General features: G+C 36.4%; 3 protein-coding genes across 3 annotated transcripts; 2 read left to right on the plus strand and 1 right to left on the minus strand.

Moving 5' to 3' along the window:
• The first annotated feature begins 3,212 nt into the window (after nt 1-3,212).
• Nucleotides 3,213-6,068, plus strand: LOC149019522 (disease resistance protein RPS2-like). The gene has a single exon (XM_089154102.1). The coding sequence runs from the start codon at nt 3,213-3,215 to the stop codon at nt 6,066-6,068; it is 2,856 nt and encodes a 951-aa protein (XP_089010228.1).
• Nucleotides 6,069-7,623: 1,555 nt separating this feature from the next.
• On the plus strand, nt 7,624-8,209 carry LOC149019523 (calvin cycle protein CP12-1, chloroplastic-like). Its single transcript, XM_089153521.1, has one exon. The coding sequence runs from the start codon at nt 7,725-7,727 to the stop codon at nt 8,127-8,129; it is 405 nt and encodes a 134-aa protein (XP_089009647.1). The 5' UTR covers nt 7,624-7,724; the 3' UTR covers nt 8,130-8,209.
• Nucleotides 8,210-17,351: 9,142 nt separating this feature from the next.
• On the minus strand, nt 17,352-17,798 carry LOC149019524 (bZIP transcription factor 53-like). The gene has a single exon (XM_089154103.1). The coding sequence runs from the start codon at nt 17,796-17,798 to the stop codon at nt 17,352-17,354; it is 447 nt and encodes a 148-aa protein (XP_089010229.1).
• Nucleotides 17,799-21,579: the final 3,781 nt, after the last annotated feature.

The following is a 21,579-nucleotide window of genomic DNA, read 5'->3' on the forward strand; positions in this document are numbered from 1 at the left end:
TAAGTTGTTAAATTCTTAAATTTGAAACCTAACACTACAAATAAAGTGGTAAAGATGTTACTGGTAGACAAAACTTGTATTAATCTTTCTCTTGATTTTTGAAATACTTCCGTTCCCGTCCGTCCGATCCGTGTTCCGTCCGCTTGGTCGGTTGGTTCCCTTCCGTCCGGCCGTGGTGTTACAATGTGCCATCTTTAACTTGCCATTTATTAGAGGTATGCCTAGGTTGATATCTATATCTGATGAAGACTTGATGTTGAAGTGAAAAGAGGTGCAGCCAGGGTTGTTACAAATATATAATAGATTCATGATATTGAGATACTATATTGGAAATCCCCCTAATAGCATAGACATTAGATGCGAAGGCCACGGCTGACTAGGCTTCCATCAGTATTAGCTTCTCCCATGTGGACCAATCAGAGATGATCTATATTAGTTAACCAACTAATAGATCATCATAGGTTTAAAAATTCATTTTTAGACTATAGTGCAAAAAAACATTGAAGATTTAGTTTAAAGTTTGAAGATTCATTGATGATATTTACATAGAGCATAATATTGTATAACTCTAGACTCTAGAGGTGATGGGAAGTGAAGGTTTCGAATTCTTAAGTCCTAGGGGTTGATTACCAAAAACCAAAAAAGTCCTAGGGGTTCACTTCCGCTATCCAAAATTCCAAATGTCTTTTTTCTCTTTCCCCAAAAGTTAAGTTGCGACTTGCGTGCACTGTCATGTGTTCTCATGGGTCTTCCAAATCATCTCGGTCATCAACACATGTGAGTTGTCAGTACTTTTTTGAAAAATATCATTGACTTTGGGGCATGGGTGGAGTGGGGGAATCCGGATCATCACCCCCGACGGGTTTTCCACCACAAAAAAAGTGGGCCCCACCACTGAAAATGTAAAAAAGAAAAAAAAAAAACTCCCATCACCACCCTGGCCCCCCCCCTGTTTTTTGTGGTTTTAAGCCGTCGGGGGAGCACAAAATGCTCCCCTTACGGGTCGCAGATCTGGACTCGTGGAGTGGAGTGGGCAAACGCAAAACCACTCTGGTTGTCAGTTGTCACTTTTTCGGATTACGTTTTTCAAAGGTGTGTGTGTGTCAGGCAATTTGGCATTATTAGTGGACTGCGGACTTTACCACCATTGACTCTTTTTAATTTGGATAAAATAAAACAAAGAAAAAATTAATTTGACTCAACCAACTTATCATTATCAGCCTAAAGAAATTTCTCTAATTTTGGAAGTGGCTTTTGTATGATTTTCAAGATTTTCATCTCATTAGACAACATTCTTGAACACCAATCGACTACTTAGTTTCATTCCCGTTTAATGTGGGTGAAACTACATGTCCATTTGATATGAATTTTTTACGGATGTCATTAATAATGTTCCCAAACTTTCTTTGGATCTTTGAATAAGGATGAAGAAGCAGGATACCCTGGTGAGAGTCAGATTTTATTTCAATAGGTCATGCCTCCATATTGAAAGCAATGCTCAATCCTTCCTTCAATACCAAAAGTTTAGTTTCTAGAACTTCATTACTTTGCACATTTTTTGTGAATCTGTTTCGAAAAGCTCTACTATAGTCTCTAATAACTCCTCCCGCTTAAGCAATTTGACATTGTTTGATCATGGAGGTGTCAGTATTACATTTAAACCAACCCTTTGGTGGGTTAAACCAATTACACTTCTTTGTAATACTTGGTGATTTCTGTACTTTCGCATTGCATGATTCCCATGCATCCTTTACTGTAGTAAAATAATCCTCAATTATTAACTTCTCATTTCCAAGTCAAACATAATCGATATCATGCACATCTTTATTCCTCTAGTTCCACAAAAAATGAATCACTCAAACGAATTTCTTTGGCTATCTTGAATACCATTTAGAAGCTTCTCCACAAATGTTAAGTTCATACCAAGAGGTTCAATCACAAGTAACAAATGAATTTCGACAAGTCGGGTTGACTAGCTGATTTCATATACCCATAGTAAAACCACGAGTCTCGAAAACATGCATATTGTCTTCCACTCCAGCACTATAAAAATTGCATCCATCTCCATTCTAGAGTTTCAAATATTTTTTGCGAGCATTCGTTAAGAGGTGATCTTTGCTTGCAAACCAAGTAAACAAGCACAATCTACTTAGTAGTTTTAGTTTCAAAATCAAATCCCAAAAAGTTGATGTGTTCGAATCAAGAGCCGACATTATTAGTTTATTTGAAATAGCTTCATAAGCTATGAGAACAGTGAATCACCCCATTTGGAGAATGTTTTCATATGAACCTATCACTACCATTATCTTCTGAAGATGGACACATGCTTTAATCTGTTGACAGATATTATTTGGCAAAAAATTAATAAATTTTTTATTAATAAATCTTAAAAAAAATCTTGGGAGACTTCCTCTATCAACTTGACATATTATAAAAATCCGATCACTAGAAGTGTTATTCTTTTCATTGAATTATTTATTGGTTTTAAGAGGAAATATCAGGTATATCTAAATTCAAAACTATAACCATTGATGTATGAGATTAATTAACTATAAAAGAACTATTTAAAAAATAACAAAAAAAGTCGCTAGTACACTAATACACCCCATCCAAAGGTCTCCTACCGTACGCCTCCATCCAAAAATCTTCTTCTTGTTTAGAATCTTCATGAAATTCTTATATGATATTTAGTCTGGTAAAGTCTTTTTCTCTGAAAATATAAAAAATAAAAAATAAAAAATAAAAAATAAAAAATTGACATCCTCTGTAATTTCTTTCCCTGCAATTCCCTGTAATTTCATCATAGGATTATGCCATTTGGCATTAAAGTAATCCAATCACACATGACCAGAGGCGTTATAAATATCCCCCGCTCAAATCGATCAATCATAGCCTCCATACTCAACACGTCTCAGGTCTTCCTCATCACCTTTCTTTGGTTCTTTCTGTATTCTCTTGCAGGCTTTCGTTTTTCAACTTCCTTCCTCCGCTGGATCTCTACACAACAACTCCATTTTTCCCATCTTCGTAACTTGTGATCTGTCCATAAGTTTCCCTAACCTTCTTTCTATATTCTGTCTTGGGCATTTTGAATCTGCGTTTTTCGTCTTCATACACAACAGATACATACATCACCACTCCCCAGTTTCATAAGCTCACAGAGTCAATTTCACTGCCATCTTCTTTCTTTCACATCCATCTAGTGCGTTGTCATGGATTTTGTTGGGCCATCTGTCAGTGTTATCGACAAATATCTGATTGCTCCCTTTCTTATCAGTTTCAAGTACATGACGAGCTCCAAAGACAACACAGCTGAGTTGCAAAGCGTACTTGGAGAACTCCAGGCAACTAGGAACGATAAGCAACACAAGCTACAAGCAGAAGCAAAAGCTGGAAGAGTGAAGACCGACGTAGCGAGCAACTGGTTCGAAGCCGTCAGTCAAATCGAAAAGGATGCCGTTGACATAGAAAAGAAGTTGGAGGAAACAGGGTGCATGAACTGCTGGTCACGCTACAAACTGAGCAAGAGATCCGCAGAACTCACGCAAAAGACGAAGGAGAGTTTGTACAAACAAATTGCTCTGACAAGGGAGCCATCTCTGGAGACAGCGGTGGAGATGCCAATCGAGCCGGAAACAACTGAGATCAGGCCATCTACTGAAATCATACTTGATTGCATAAAGGACCCTGAAATTGAGATCATCGTAGTATGCGGCATGGGTGGAGTGGGCAAAACCACTCTGGCCAAACAAGTGAACAATTACTTCAAAAAGAATCCTTGTTTTGATACCGTGATAATGGTCACAGTTTCTGCCACTCCCAACATGAAAATTATCCAAACCCGCATCGGTAAGCGCCTCGGGTTAGATCTAGCAAAAGATTATAGTGAGCATGATGCGAAAGAGAAGTTGTTCGATGTGCTAAGAACGAAGAAATTTCTCCTAATCTTCGATGATGTGTGGCCCAAATCCAAGTTCAACATCGAGGATGTTGGAATCCCTCACCCTGGAATGCACGAACACAACAGCAAGATCATGGTGACCAGTCGGAGTAAAGATGTCTGCACTGATATGGGTGCTGCGAGAATTATATTGGTGCATCCACTATCAGAGGACGAGTCATGGAACCTCTTTGTCGAAATTGTTAGTCGACATGTTGATGTTGCTGGTATAGAGTGCTTTGCTAGAAAAATTGTTAAAAAGTGCAAGGGTCTTCCTCTTGCAATAGTCACTGTCGCCCATACAATGGCAAATCGACATGACGTTGGGGAGTGGGAAAATGCAGTGAGGGAAATGGAGCAATCAATCACCAATCTCCGAGGTATGAAAGACAAAGTATTTGATACTCTCAAGTTCAGTTTTGATAGCTTGGAAGATGAAATGCTCAAGGGTCTATTTCTTTATTGTGCTTGCTTTCCTGAATATTTTGACATATGGAAAGAAGAAACATTAGCTTATTGTGTTGGAAATGGATTGGTAGATACATTAGGAAGCCTGACAGCTACTAGGAATAAATGTGAGGCGCTGATTGGAAGCTTGAAAATTGCTTGCATGTTGGAAGATAGAGAGTATGATCCGAGTGTTGTGAGGATGCATGATATGTTTCGAGAGCTTGGAATTTGGATAATTAGATCTTCAGGATATCTCTCTGATAGTATTAGCCCCAACAAGGTCTTGATAAGAAGTGGTAGGTCATTAATAGATGCACCAGAGGCTCATGAGTGGTCAGACGCAACATGGATCTCACTCATGGATACCCAAATAGAGAAGTTACCAGAGTTGGGACCGATGTGCCCAAAACTAACCACTTTGTTGTTGTCGAGTAATGAGACTCTCACTGTTATTCCTCCAACAAATTTCTTCCAACATATGAATCATCTTAGTGTGCTTGATCTTTCTATGACAAAATCATTGAAATCTCTCCCAGATTCTTTGTCATGTTTGGTGAGTCTTCGAGTTCTTATGTTGTACAATTGTGTAAATTTAGAGGTGTTGCCTGCATTGGGAATGCTACAGCAGCTCCAAGTTTTAGACTTGTGGGGATGTGAAAGCTTACATAGGCAAATCCTCAATTCTGAATGTGTGGAAGGTCTAAAAAATCTAAGACACTTGGATGTGGCACATAGCAATGTTTCTTTCCAACGGGGGGCAATTTCTCATTTGCGCCTATTGGAGGAATTGAAAATAAGTGAAACAAAATGGAGGGTAAGTGATGAAGACAATGAGGAAGAGGAAAGTGGGTTCTCTAGCACTAACTCCATCCTTGATGTGAAGGAGTTGTCCAACTTGACCAACTTAACATACCTTCATATTCAATATATCACCATTTCTGATTGGTTCAAACCTCTAGCCAACAAGGTGAAGCGGTTGGAACTGATAAATTGCAAAGTCAAGCAAGACGCCCTAGAGGCACTCAATGGATCCCAAAATCTACGGGGCTTGGAAATGCAGGGTTGCTCGGGTGTGACATGTTTGCCCACATGTAATATTGCTAGCAAAGTCATAATAGAGGATTGCAAGGACTTGGAGAAGGTGATGGATGAAGCAATGGCTTATCACCACCCAGATTCCTTTACCGTATTGAGCCTAATAGGATTGCCAAATTTGAAAAGGATAATTGGCAACAGTAATCTGTCTCTCTCACCAATAAATTGCTTTGGTCATCTGAAGCTCATAAGCATAGTGAATTGCCATAGGTTGAAGATGGTCTTCACCAAGGAAATGCCTCGCTTGTTCAACAACTTGGAAGATATTTCAATTGTGAATTGCGATGAAATAGAAGTAATACTCGAAGAAGGAGAAGTAGTTGTGGGGGAGGAGTCGGTAGGGAATACTAGAGAAATCATCAGATCACCCTTCCCACGGCTGAAGCGCCTATATTTGGAGGACCTAGCAGCACTACATGATGTGTGCAGCAGCAACAAGTTCTTGCATTGCCCCCTCATAGAAGAGGTGGAAGTGTTCAACTGTCCAAAGTTAAACAATGATACTCTCACCATACAAAATGCTAGTGGGTTTTTGCTTGTTGTCAATGATGGGTTCTGGTGGAAAAAAAGACAGCTAGGTTAAGAAAGATGAAACCCAAGCTTTTCTTTACGTTCATTACTCATCTATTGTTTACCTTTGCACCTTCACCCATATCTCTGCTTTTCTTTTGTTTTTTTCCTTCAATTTTGTATGCTTGTCCCCAATTACATTATAATGTGATTTTATTATCATTATTTTTTGTTGTTGTTGTTTTTGTTATTATTACTAAAATTTTTCACATGCATGTACACCCCTGTTGTTATTAGAGTTTTTTACTTGGACACCAGTGATTCTCTCACCAAACTTTTGGCATCGTCTAATTGTTCAAAAACTACATGTAGGTCCAAAAAAAGTTAAACACCCTCCCATTGCCGTAAATGGTTGAGGCGAGATGATGATTATACCCTTAATTATAAAAGGAAATTATACCATAATCCATACCCTGCACTAAACAACATAGATGGGCGAAGGGATTCACTTTTCACTCATGTTCTTTTTTGCTTTCTTCCCCCACCAGATTTTTCAGTTTTTCGAAGGTGCAATTTCGAGTTTTGAAAAGGCCACCTCCGATGGGAGGGAGAGGAAGAATAAGAGGCTGCTTTCAAAATATGGTAGTTGACAAACGATTACTTCATTAGATTGTGAGAAAAGGTTCATCATTTACCCAAAAAAAAGGTTTAATTGTTGATGGATTTTTTTTACCTTTCCTCCGGTGTTGAATGAGGCTTGAATTGAGTGCAGAAAATCCAAGCTGGAGAGATAAGTTGGCAAAATGATTTATTTTTTTATTATTATTATTATTATTATTATTATTTACTATTTCTTCTGTTTTTGGTGAAATTAACTCTTCTACTCGGTCTTGCTGCGGGTTCTAAATTTCTAATCGAAAAGAGGATAAAATCTAGCAACAATGAGTCAAGGCACCCGTCCGGTGTTATTTTTTGAATTGCTTTAATGGATACCACGTACACACATAATCAATTAAAAAAAATTCTTTAAAATAAATCCAACCATTTTTTAAGCGGTAGAAATTTAACAAAATTTACATAGCGTACAGTGGGCACCAAAGGTTCCAAAATGTCAATTGTACTACTCAATCAACATCCTTCAAATGCACTATTAACTTATCCAAACGCTGATTGGGGTTGATCGTTCGGATCCCATCCCTGGAACCTTGCTTGTGTCATATGCATTTAATGAGTAGGACACGTCAATCTCGCTGTCAGATCGAGATTTCGATCGAAGATCTCAATCTCGATAGTCGAAATTCAATGGTTAAGATCGAAATCTCGATCCAACAATCCGTTTAATAGTCAATGCGCATTAACTAAAGCAAAATGCGATCCCCAGCCTATCTTTCCATTTTATGATGACCCGAATTGTCCTTTTGTTTGAACAAAAACAAGCCAGAACACATTAAATAAATCCGCTGGGAGGTGAAGGGTAAGATAGACTTTTCCTTTAGCAGATTCCATGGGACTGGACCTCCCAACAGCAATAATAAAAAAATATCTCAAAGTTATTGAAACGTGGAGCTGTTTCGTTGGTTTGGAACCGATAAGAAGTGTGTGTTTAGATAGAGAAGAGAGATGCAGCTATAATGCTTCCAGGGTTCATCGTTCATCTCCCTCGCTTCTAGTTGGTTTTCATTACAGAAAAACGATCTCAATTCGAATTAGAAGAGAAAGAAGAGCAGAAATGGCAACAACACTAGCTGGTGTGAGTCTATCGTCCACTGGAAGAACTGTGGCTAAGGCAGACGATTCACCCAACAACACACAGAAGATTGGAGTCTCTCCATGTTTCGTTAGCCTTAATCAGAACATGAAGCTGAGAAACCTTGGAGGAAGAAGAGCAAATCTTGTGTTAGTGAGAACTGCACCAGAGAAGATATCTGAGAAGGTGGTGGAGAGCATAAAGAGTGCAGAAGAGACCTGTGCGGACGACCCAACTAGCGGCGAGTGCGCAGCTGCATGGGATGAAGTGGAAGAGGTGAGTGCAGCTGCTAGCCATGCAAGACAGAGGAAGAAGGATTCTGACCCTTTGGAGACTTACTGCAAGGACAACCCAGAAACCGATGAGTGCCGAACCTACGAGGACTGAAGGATTTATTAGTCTCTCCTCCTCCTCCTTCTTCTGGTTATCATTTCCATGACTACTCTTATGGATCGATGCATCTTCATCAGTTATCTGTATGTGGTTTTTGTGTTTTTCCACCCCTTTTTAGTAGAACTTGTCTGTGTGTTAGATTTGCAGTTTCTCCTGGTTTTCTTGTGAAATAATTTTGTGGGTTCTTGAACTTTAGAAAATAAATCTTGGTTATATGAATAAGCTTTCAGAGTTGCAGTGTGGATGTATGTTGGTTTGGCTTATAGTATTCTTTAATCAATAGGATATTATAGTAGCCCATATGACCTCACAGTCTGTTAAATTCTTATCCAGTGAGTTTCTGTGTGCAATTCAGCTTCATTAGCAGCTATGAGAATAAAAATAGAAGTAAAAATGAATAAACAAGAAGTTGTCTTGCGGCTGGAACTTTAAAATTCAAGTTATCTAGAACATGGTGGATGATTCGTCCATCTTTCTTTATAATTCTTGAATTTCAACTGAAAAGATTTTCTACTTATTCTTTGAATAATTTAATTTCTTTATTTTTTTTTCTTTCGAACCCAAAAAGAAAAAGCTTTTCTTGATTATGTTCTTAAATGTTTTATGGCCTTATATAAGATTGGAATCCACAGGATTGTAACTTTGTAAGTGAATGAATCCGGAATGATTTGGATTTCATGTTGGATTCTACTTGATTGATTCTTAGAATATCTTGGACATACAATGATTCGGGCTAAAGGAAATTTTGATTCTTAAAACTATGTTCATTAATTATCTCGAGTATTTTGCTTTAGAATAATCTACTATCTCACAATTCTCTATAATTCTTATTTAGGATTGTGACCGGTGGTAGTTAAATTTTCCACCGTCACGATTAAAACCCATCAATTTTGTCTTTCCTCTTTTATTGAGGCTTAAATTTAGCCTGGATAATTAACTGTCACGTGTTGCAATCTTATATAGAAATTACAATAAATTACAGATAGAAATTACAGTAAATTTACATAGTGTGAGAATTGTAGAATATAAATCCTATATATGGTTGCTATTTGATTTGGAGAAGAAGAGGGGAAAAAAAGTCCAGAGTTAACCATTCAAATATTAATAAAGTTCTAATGTAATTCTATATAAAAAAAATCATAATATAATTGAGTTTAGAGCAAATTACAGTGCACCACTATATTTGGGGTGAAACTAGTGACTGTCCACTATTATTTCATAAATTACATGGCACTCATATGCATAATTAAAAAATTATCCACAATTAATTTGCTATTAAAATGAGTTACAAGATTACTCAAATGTCCTTGCTTTTATTTAAATCATTTAAAATTTGGATTTCAAATTATTCAAATGCCCTCTGAATAGGGAAATGACAATAATACCCTCCCATGCCCATCTTGTACATACACTTTGCCGAAAACCAACCCACTGTCGTCCCCCACCAGAACCCACCCCCACCCATTCACCCCACTGGCGACCAACTGCCCCCTCCTCATGACAAACATTATCCTTTCCTCTTTAACAATCTATGCTCTTTTCCTGCAAGGAATTGGTGGTTTTATCTTCTTCTTCGTTGCTCTTTTTGGGATTTTTCATGTTTGTAATCTTTAGGTTTTGTTACTGATTACAGATTGTTTTCAATGCTACGATTTTGGTTACGATCTTGATTCAATTGCCTAGGGCCATCATTAGCTCAAGAAGCAACTGAATTGAAGCTTGACTCATCAGTGAGCAAAACCCAATTTTTTTTTATTGAATTGACATTTACAGTGTATCGTTTCCCCTGCAGAAAATAACCCTTAAATTGTAGATGGTATTTATAGTTTTCCAGTCAATTCACTGATAACTATTGAACTCAAAATTTGATTCAAAGAGAAACGTTATAATCATTGAATTTTATTTTTATTTTTATTTTATTTTTTTATAATCAAATCATTGAATTTTATTAAGGAATAGATAATGTTTTTGTAATTAGTCATGCAGCTATTCTATTTTGTAACTACACTTTGTGTATATATATATTTTATGATGGACCTGTATTAAGGTAACCATCGAGTTTATTGTAACCATGGCATCAGTCGCTTGGGTTTGACCCTAGTTCGTTTTTCTTGCTCTGGTTCATTTCTTGAACCTACTCCTCTTGATTTGTGACACAAGTTTCTCGAAATTTGCGTTACTTTTATGGGTTACTTTTCTTGAAACTTGTTCGTTTCTCCTCAACAAAGCTATGGAAATGAAGGCGACCAAGTCGTTTCAAATGAGATTTACGGATGGTTTCTGTTTCTTCTAGTTCTGCTTCTCAAATCAGTGTTCTTCTTCTCAAACCAGTTTTTTTTTTTTAATCTGTGTTTTTCTAGTGTGTTCAAGATCTGTGTTTTTTGTTAGAAGCCTGTGTTTCTGGTCTGGGATTACAGAGTTGGCTTGCATTTCTGGTCTGTTTTCAGCGTGGTCTTTGGTTACATATTTGGTTTGTGGTGGTTTCAAATCTGAGTTTCAAGCTCTGTTTTCTGCGTTCTATGTTCTAAGATTTAAGATCTAGTTTCAGTGTGAGAAATCCAAGATTTGTGACTTTTGATTCAAGATATCCAAGTTTTTTTGCTTGTCAAGATTTAGCAAGATTTGTGATTCATGGCTTCTGATTCATCTACATCTGATGTGCAACCTCTGGATTCGTTTTCTTCTCGTTCATTTTCAAATGTCCATCATTATTTGTCTGTCAATCTTCCTGGAGAGAATTATTTGATATTGGCATTCTCAATTTCTGCTATTGTTAAACACCACTGGTTTCATGTCTCTTGTTTGATTGAACGAATCCTCGTCCTGATCCATTTCTTGACTCTGACTTTGCATCTCTAAGACCGAATCCAACTTTCTTTACTTGGCATAAACAAGATCAACTGCTGTTGAGTTGGCTTCTTTCCTCCCTCACCGACTCTGTTCATTCCCAAGTGGTTGGCTTAAAAGACTCCTTTTCAGGTATGAAATGTGTTGATTGCTACCTATGCCTCTTCATCTCAAGCAAGGGTGATGCAGCTCCGGCTTCAATTGCATAATGAAAAGAAGGAAGCTGATTCCATGAATGAATACCTTCTGAAGTCAAAATTTCCGATGCTTTGGCTCTTGCATCTACTCCAATTTCTGAATTTGAACTGGTGTTATTTATTCTTGAAGTCCTAGGGCCTGAGTAATAAAGATTCTGGACTGCTTGATTCAGTTGAGTGTTTAAATCGTTTAAATGGGCCATTAGTTTCTATCGATTTAAGTAACACTAATGGACCTGCTACTCCTACACAAGGGGATTTCATTGATAACATTTTTAGTTAAGCTCATTTACATGGACAGACAGACTACACTTGGGCAGCATTTCACTCAGTTGACTTTACCTCCTACACATGATTTGGTTGATAATATATGTCGCTCTCTCTCTCTCCAATGAGTTGCCACTTAACTCAATGAGTCAATCTACTCCAATTGTTTTGCCTAGATCTCATCCAATGGTGACTTGATTTCAGGATGGGACCCGTATCCCTAATGAAAATGCTAACACTGCTGTTATGAGAGTTTTAATGGATTCACATGCTAAAAAGTGGGGGTTAAATAAAATTTATTTGTTTGTGGGTGCGTGGACTAATGCCTGGCTTCTATGAGGGAATTGGGGGTTTGGGGGGATGAGTTTTAATACAACCAAGTCTGAAATTAATATAGGAAAATTTTTACTTTTGAACATGAATTAATAGACTAATAATTCTTCTTTAGTACTAAAAGAACTTCACTAAGGAGACACGTTAAGCAAATGGAAGAGGCATACCTAGAAGACCCTACATCTCAGCCGTCATTTCTCATAGTAACAGTGGTGATCAATAGTATTAAATTCTATTTTAGTCAATATAATAAAATCAAAATCTTGCCTTACGATTGAACATATACGTGTTAATAATCCAACAACGTAAGTTAAACAATTTCCTCTTTTATACTTGAAACCATGTAGAGTGTAACTTTCTGTTTCCATGCATATTCAAATATAATCAGATATCCACTACCCGAATCAATAAGTTTACATCCGTGCAATAAACATATAAATAAGGATCAGATATGATTGCACGCAAGGAACTTCTTTTTGCAGAAATTCGATAATTTCGCCCCCTGGATAACTGAAATGAAACAATATATTGCGGCGATATATTGGAAATTTTAAAATTTTTTTTTATGTTATTTCTTGCACTTTTTAGGCGATTTCTCTTGTAATTTTATTACAATCTTACCAATTCTATCCCAATGATTCAAGACTCAAAATTTAATGTACTAAATGTAATTAGGAGGAGAATCTACATAGAATAATTTAAAAATAGAAAGACATTTTATAACAAAATCTTCAAGATTAATGAGCAATCTTACCAACTATATTCAAGTGATCTAGTCCTCAAAAGTCAACATGCCAAACGTGGTTAGGGAAGAGTATATACATGAAATAATTTATGGAAACAATTTAAATTATGAAGGGATTTTGTAATGGAATCGTCGGTTAATCATTCCAACTATGTCAAGAATGATTTAGGCCTTAGAAGGTAACACGTTAAATGTGGCTAGGCAGGAGATTTAAATGGAAATATTTATAGGAAATAATTTAAATTTACCATATATTTGCATCAAATTAGGATAGGCATCAAATTTAGGTTCAAAATGACCAAAAATACCCTAAAACTCATGTGGCGAAAATTACCAAAAGTCAACATGCCAAATGTGATTAGGGAAGAGTGTATACATGAAATAATTTATGGAAACAATTTAAATTATTGATAAATCTTGTAATAGAATCTTCAGAGTGAATGGATAATCATTCCAATTATGTCTGAATGATGTAGGCCTCAGAAGGTAACATATTAAATGTGACTAAATAGGAGAATTTAAATAGAATAATTTTTAAGAAATAATTCAAATTTACTATATATTTGCATCAGATTAGGATAGCCATCAAATTTACCAAAATTATCGAGTAAAAATACCCAAAAATCGGAGGCGAAATTTTCTATATGTGGGGCGAAATATCGCCAAGATCTCGGCCATATTTCGACAGTTCGCCGGTTCGCCGGGTAGCGAACCGGGCAAAACTTCGTTCCTTGATTGCACGTATAGCCTTTGCTTGTTTGTTAGGTAGATATTCATTTGGCACATTGCAATACGGTATTCAAAGCGTGAATGACCTCCTTATTAGGAGAGTACATATTGTTCTCTTGACATTTTTCTACTATATAATAGGATCAAGGTTCATAAGGAATCAACCGAAGGTCTTACTTTTGAATTATTTTACAAGTACTCAAATGCGAGTCCCAATAAACACTTAAAACACTTATTGTGTAATGAAAAAATGTAAAGAATATGCGCTCCCAACGCAGAGATGATTCAAGATTCCACACCTGATGGTACCCCAGAAGTGGCTAGGTCTTGCTTAGGTGTTACACAATGACAAAGCTGCCTATGGTCCAAATCTGTTAGGATTAGAGCGAGAATAGAAAACAAGGAAGAAGAAGACATGAATTTTACCTTGATTGACCTCAATGCGAGACTACGTCTAGCATTAGGTTTCTTTCACTATATTCTTCTCAAAAACAACTACATACAATGTTTTGTTACAAGAGAATTTATATAGATGCTTAGAAATTCTAAGCCACAGCTATTCATAGGCTCACACCCTAACTATAAAAAAGCTCTTAGGCCCACAGAAAAATGGACCTTCTACAGGCTATAGGGGTGCTGTCCTCACACCCCCGCCCGGGCAGCCTCCCTAGACTCCCATCTGCTCATCGAGGAGCAGGATCCTATGTTTACCGGCAACACAATGAGAAATATGAACCATACTCAACAAAATCCAAAATTATAATGGAGATAAAATCTCAACCATTTGTTTTGCCTGATTTTACATTAATTGCACAGGACTAAATCAATTCGCGACATGACTAGTCAGGGAGCTGAGATGGGAGCACCTTAGTTGGCGGGGGGCCTCACCTCAAAACAGACAACACAGACAACATTTCAAGCACAGGATTAGGACAGATGACTACACCAGGACAGCAAGTGGGAATCGTTGCAGTACAAGGAACCGAACAAATGGATGGAGCTGTGGCAGTGCGTGGTGATGCGATCGAGCTTTAGAGCTTTTGATCCAAGTGGTGAGCTGGGTTAACTTACATGATCTTTTTGTATTCACCAACAGGTGTTGCGCGTTGCTGTCCGTATTCATGCAGTGTCTTTCTCCAACGTGTACCTAACTGGAGCTTTAATTGCCACTGAAAGGTACGGTGGTGCTCTTCATCAAGCCCTGCATTGCCTACGCATGCAGTGACGTCGATAACGCAATTGGTGGTGTCGTATCAGCATGGAATTGAAGGAAGGGGTTCAATTTCAAATACAAATACCATAATACATGGGAAGTTATACGTATTTTAGGCATATAGATTCTTTGCGTTCATGTCTTTGTGCGTTCAGTCAATCCAATCGTTGGATGGACGACATCTAGATGTATAAAAACTGAATTATTGGATCTGTAATGTGTTTTCAAACATTTAACTATTCAGCTCTTTGTGCGTCTAGATGTCATCCATCCAGCAATTGAAAAAATAAATGCACAGAGACTTTCGACACAAAGGATTTGAATTTTAGATGATGTATCTCAACTGATGCATTGTTCATTATATTCCAAGAGAAGTCAATATTGTGGCTGACTTTATGACAAGAAATGAAATGAAGAAAGGCCCTGCTGATTCCACGTTCCTTGGTTGTTGGAGATTCCTAATCCTGGGGCTTAGCATGATGAAAATGTGAGTGTTCAATGTGCTGTTTAGAGGAGGAAATTTCAATGCACTTGTTCTTCTATTCCCCTTGGACTACTCATGTTTGGAGAAGTGGTTTGTTGAGAAATGGACTTTCACATTTTCATTGAGAAAAACCTGTTGGAGCTGTCTTTTCTTGTTTGATTTTCTTAGCTATAATAGGACGCTAATTAAGGAACTGGTCTTTCTCTATCAATATTATGCTACTACTACATTTGGGTATCTTGAAATAGGACACAACAAAATGATAAACATTATCAACTTCTAATTTCTCTTTGGGCACTTTAGGACATCTATCCATCTCGAATTGATAATTCACAACCATTCTCTCCTCTGGGAAGCCATTAAGGTTATACGAAGAGCCTTGCTTGAGTTTATTCCACCACCTCCAACACTAAGACATCCCCAAGTTCAACGTATGGTTCATTGGAGACCTCCTCAATTGGGATGGGTAAAGATCAATGTAAATGGCTCTTCTTTTGTTGATCTCCGCCTCTCCGGCTTAGGAGGTTTAACTTGAAATTATGATCATTAGGTCCTTTTTTTCTTTTGGGCAAGGTAGAGGTGTCCAAGATTCTATGGTAGCCGAGGCACTTGCAATGTGCAAGGCTCTCCAGTGTGCACAACAGTTTCAACTCTCACACATCATTATGGAAACAGATAATCAAGCCCTATAATGACATTGACATTTCTCACATTACAGATACATCCTTCTCGGAATGTTACTACCTTGTGAAGGATATTCTCCCCCTTGCCACAACTTTCACAACATGTCAGTTTCATTTTATCCTTCACGGCCCTAATTTCGCTACAGATGTTCTCGCCAAAAGTGCCACTATATCACAAGATTGTTTCTGTTCTTATAGTGGGTTTTAGTTTAGTGGGTTTTACTTTATGATAACGTTAGATGTAAAATTCCAAGAGGCTTATGTAAAATTCCAAGAGGCTTTGATATCAGTATATGAATGTCTTATTCCTGACCACCTAAAAAAAAAAAATTTAATCCAAAGAAAAATTTGTCTCTAGTAAGTTACTAGATGACAGGAACTCATATGTTAGATGAAATGTACACTAATCCTCCTCTCACAGGAAACGAACCGCTTCATTCACATGAAAACATAAGCTCAGCCACACATTCAGATAGGATTAGGTCATCCGTAGCTTTCCTCCTGTCATGTCCACCAAATATGGTGTAGCAGATAAGATGTTCTTCATCTTTTTCTATGGATTATACCATTTATTTTCCCCCAATCAACACATCTAAATTCGTCATTGTGCAGATGTGCCACAGTCCCAAAGACTCCTAAAAAGAACATGAAATCTAACAACTGAGGAGATTGATGAGTTGACTTAGCCAATGGCTTGAAACACCATTTTCATAAAATCTATATAGAAAAGAAATGCAAACTAAAGGAAGAAAAACATCCGGACATACCCAGATTTGACCAGGAAAAAAAAATGAGACAAACACAAATTTGCATTTTACATTGACAATTTTATTCAAATTTAAATTTTAAACTCATATCAGATCAACCATGATCGATTACCAGATCCATCCATTTATCAATAAACGATTTAACAATCGATTACACTAAAATCTGCAGCCGGGGGAAATTTGCTCAAGCAGGGAAAGCCCTTTCTACCCTTTTGGGTGTGATTTTTTTTGCAAACTTAGCTCAAGGATTTAGCTTCCAAAGCCCTGACCAAACATGTTTTCTCTTTTCTGTAAATCCTGACAAGACTTACTGGATGTGCTAGACAAATTTAGAGTTAAGACGACTCTTTGTCAAATTCTTCGTTTTAATTAATCATCTTTTCTGTCCAATGAAAAAAAAATCCAACGATTTAAGCATTTCACACGAACCTGCTTGATTCAGTGATGAGGTTATGAAAAGAAGTATCTTCGGAATTAAATTGGTGCAGCAAATCTCTTCCAGATCCATACAGTGATAAAGCTCTCTTATTTAATCCATCGATATTGTCTTCGATCAACAAGATCGACAGAAACCTCCTAAATTAAACAGCAGACGAAGCCATTCCATCCATGACTTCCCACAACAAACCCAGTTAAGTTGCACTTCAATTTTCACGGATCATAAATGATAAAACCACATCTTTCATGCAACGCTTAAGAATTAGGAAGCAACCCATCTCCATAAGACATAAACAAACGATCATTAACAACTAAAACACAACAATGTCTTAACCCAGGCTACAAAACCATAATAAAACATACTAATACTATCTGAAATCAGAACCAGAAATTCAGTAGCAGACACCTACATGTACCTAATCTATTCACATAAAGATGAACATCAATACTAAACTAAGACTAACTTTATAGAATGAAACGACATGGTTGAAGTTCAGAGGAGCAACTTGCGCACTAGAAAAACATTGGGCTCATATGATCAGCAGAAGCCATTATCGGCTGTGATTGGCATGGATGTTGCCATGGTTTCAGCAGAGGATCTGATACCTCAGGCATGTTCATGAAGAGATCGCTCGTATCCTCCATAAAACCAAGGAAAGTGTTGAGATACTCCAACCTTTCATTCAATTCCGCCATTCGAGCCTTCAAAACCTGATTCTCGGATTCGATCTGGTCATAACGCTGCAGTGTGGTCTCGGCTCTCTGCGCTATTTCACCGTTCTGTTTCTCAAGATCGGTTACTTGACTTATCAACTCATCCAAGTGCTTCTGCTTTCTTTGTCTCGATCGCCTCGCAGATTCGCGATTCGAAAGCATCCTTTTCCTTTTCCGGTCATCGACACCTGCGTAACGCTGATCGCCTTCAGATCCAGAGCTTGTCAGTGGCTGCAAAGTTGACATTCCTCCTTTTTCCTTTATTTCTCAGGAATCAAAATTTTTCCAAAAAGTTCGATTTGATAGTGATGCAAATCTACTAACTTAGCTAAAAAAATTACTCAAAAAAAAGCCGATCAAACAGAGAGGAACACAATCATGAGACGAAATAGAACCAGTAGAGGAAGACAACAGAGAAAGACTGAAGAAGACGAAGCCTGCGCAATAAGGTAACGTAGCTCATCTAGACATGAGATTTCCTACGAAGAAAACCTAATTCGATTAATATCATGAGAAGAAAATCTATCTAGTATCGGAATTCGAAGGATTGAAACAAACCCTAAAACCTTCAAATCAGGAAAAAAAAAACAGATTTTTCCCGAGGAGAACTGAAAAAGAAGAACGAATACTTAGCTGGATCGGAAGATGATCGACCTTGAACACTAAAATTGAGCTGGAATTGCAGAGGAGAAAACGAAGAGAAGCAACGAAAACGCGTATGTGTGTTTGGGAGAAGGTAAGTAATGAGACCTGAAGAAGTCCTTCACTTTTTTATAGAGGGAGAGATGGAAAACCGAGACAACGAAGAGAACGAAGTAAACGAGGTGGCTTCCTAAATTAAAATATTAAAGCATCATTATTATTATTATTATTAATTAATCTTAATTATCCTAATTAATTGCCGAAGTTCTCTAGAAAAAGCTTTGTGGAAGGATTTTTCTAATTTGAAAATTGAAGACTGAAATTTAGAGAGAGAAAGATTTTCTAGAGAGACAAATGGAAAGATGAAGATTTAGATAATGGAGCATCTGAGAATTTTCCAAAACAGCTGGCGTACATTATAGCACGATTGTTTGCATGTGGCTAGAGTTTGGAACTTCCATATAGCCACCAACTTTTGCATATTTCCTTTCCTGTCCTCTCCTTGTGATTTGGATATATAGATTTGTTCAAATCTAAATTAGAATTATTTGCACCCCAAAATGGAAGTCTTAAAGAACTGATAACTCCATTTTATGTTTAAAAAATATAAAGACCTAAAAGTTAGATTTTTATTAGATATATTTGTCTAATTTATTACTAAAAATAATTAAATCAGTGTTTATTTTGTTTCAATTTTAAAGATATTCCTATAATAAATAATCTGAACGATTTTTAGTGATAAATTACAAATATATTCAATAAAAAAATTTAATTTTGGGGCCTCTATGTCAGTGCTTTAAAGCCTTCATTTAGGGTTGCTAGAAATTATTTTCTTAGTAAAGGTTGTTGACTTATTTTTTGAAATAATTTAATTTTCATCATGCACTAGGGTAGTGAAGTAATTTGATCTTAAAAGATTGTCGCCGTCGGTGTTATTACCAAAAATAAATAAGGTAATTAAGTAAAATTAGGTTATGAAAGCTTAATTTAATTGCTTAAGCTCTTACGTCAGTTTCAAAAGACACAGTTTGATAATGAACTTTCAGGAGAAATAAAGAGGGATGATTCATGAATCATGGCTCCAACACTACTTGAAAAGATGGATTAAAGAAAGAAATGAAAGATAATGGGTAAAGCCTAAAACCATAGTTTTTTATATGGCAGCCGTTATACACTAAATCCACTAACTTAGTAAATAAATTATTTATGTTTTGCTTTGCTCATCCCTTGCGACAAATTTCTATTATGATGTGACTCCATTGTTTGGTTGTTTTGGATAAGAACAGAGAAATTGATACCAAAATCAAAATGACAAGACATTTCATCTGACCATCCTCTTAATTTAGGTAATAATTTTTTTAGGAAAATTTTTCGACATAGTTAATTTAAAATGAAAAAAAAAATTCTACTCAAGATATTTTTATAAATTTTTTCATTTTAAATAGATCTTATTTTTTAAAATAACTATCAAATCCCAAATGTTATGATAATTTTGACCTTCAACTAATACGGTGTGACTTTTTGGCGAAGTTCGTGGATTCGCCCTCCGATGAAACCCCAAAAACAACGAACTTCGCAGAAATTTCAGCAAATCTTCGTCCAATAATGTCATTGTAGGTGAAGTGAAACTCGAAGATTCCCAAGTTTGCGGAGATGGGTTTTTGAGTCCGATGATTGAGTGGAAGAAGATTAGAGAGACTCAGTCAATCAAGGACCGGGAATCAAGAGAAATGCATCTACTAGAGACACGATGAGAGATATGTGAGTGATCGGTGACCGTCGCGTGATTTCCAAAGGAAGAACGAAGACTTCTTGTTGTTGCAGCAATAATCTCTTAGGTGGCGGAGGAGGAGGTGGAGAATGATGGAGAAGATGAACACGACGAACACAACGAACACAACGATTAAGATGGATGGCGACGGTGACAAAGTAGCAATTGCACCAGTTTGCATACCACCTCCGATAAACGCCAGCAAGGGCTAAGGACCGTCTAATAACCCTAAAATCCAGAGAGAGAAAAATAATATTTATATTTTACCGTAATGAGAGGTAATTGCCAAAAGATCTCATGTTAAATTGCGAAATTTTCAGAATATTTGCCGGTTCTCACAAGTTCTTCGATTTTCCGGTTATTTTTGTCAATATCGATTTCGATGATATTTTATTTTGGTAGTATGCGAACCGGCTGAAATTCTTCACATTTCAGGTGAATTTCACCGAAATATTTTTCCATGGCAATTAATATTATACTATAAACTACCCAAATTACCTTCAAGTCTTTTATATAAAAACTTTTGAGAAGTACTTACCAATCCTTCAATCTCTTGGCAATTTTAGGGTCACATCTTGTCTTTTATAGTTCTCAATAGTCTTATCATTCGTTAGTTTCATCGTTTGCAATGAAAAACTTAAGAGTAATTTGGACAGTTCATGATAGAATATTAGTTAGACAAGAAAAATTATTACCAAATTTGAGATTTGATAATTATTTTAAAAATAAAATCTATATGAGTAAAACTTTTTAAAAATATTTAATGAATAGATCTCTTTTAAAATCTGACCATCTGAAAGATTTTTCTTATTTTTTATTTATCTATAAGAGGAATGGTCAACTGATATAATATATTGTCAATACAAAGAGTCCAATTGTGACATCAAACATTTACTTAATGAATTTTCATTAAATTTTGCAAAGGATAGATATGTCATGCATTTGAGTTCACTAAAGTCAAAACTTTTAAGGAAAGTTATCTTACCTAAAGTTCTAAGGAAAGTTATCTTACTTATCTTGATATTAATATCTAACCAATTAAATCCTAGGAGTTTTTTATTCTAATGATAATAACACATCTACAATCCATGCCCAAAAGGGACCACAATGAGTTCTAGACCAAATATGATGTAATTACGTACATGATAATCTCTTTTAAATTGGTTTTAAAATATTAAATAGGATCATTCCATGCATTTTGATCATTGATGCTTGTACACAACTAAATTATTTCTAGAAGGTAAAAGAAGATTGATTTGAAGAACTTAATAATTTTATTTGCATTCATAACTAAATAATAGAAAAGTTTCTTCAGACTTCAAGTCTTTAGCTAGAGAAGTATATGATAAATACCACCTAGTTTACGTGCATTTCAGCTGCATCTACACGAGATAACTTTATATATTACATATAAAACTATAAAGTGTTAGTATTTGCCAAGTGAATCAACTTTTGGGACTTTCGTCATTTAATTTTAAAGCCTCTATCGTACAATATTGACTTATCCGTGAACTGTAACCTTAGCCGAATTAGTCTTCCAGACAATTCTATCAATACTTATATGAATATCTAGCCTTAGCATATGCATATCCTTTCTTATTATATATGTAATGG

The sequence above is a fragment of the Hakea prostrata genome, chromosome 4 (assembly GCF_041222555.1).
Source record: "Hakea prostrata isolate BN-2017 chromosome 4, UWA_Hpros_2, whole genome shotgun sequence".
Taxonomy (NCBI): domain Eukaryota; kingdom Viridiplantae; phylum Streptophyta; class Magnoliopsida; order Proteales; family Proteaceae; genus Hakea; species Hakea prostrata.

What these genes read in the sequence shown, in the direction of transcription:
- LOC149019524 (XM_089154103.1), bottom strand. Translation starts at nt 17,798, where the DNA reads ATGTCAACTTTGCAGCCACTGACAAGCTCTGGATCTGAAGGCGATCAG.
- LOC149019522 (XM_089154102.1), top strand. Translation starts at nt 3,213, where the DNA reads ATGGATTTTGTTGGGCCATCTGTCAGTGTTATCGACAAATATCTGATT.
- LOC149019523 (XM_089153521.1), top strand. Translation starts at nt 7,725, where the DNA reads ATGGCAACAACACTAGCTGGTGTGAGTCTATCGTCCACTGGAAGAACT.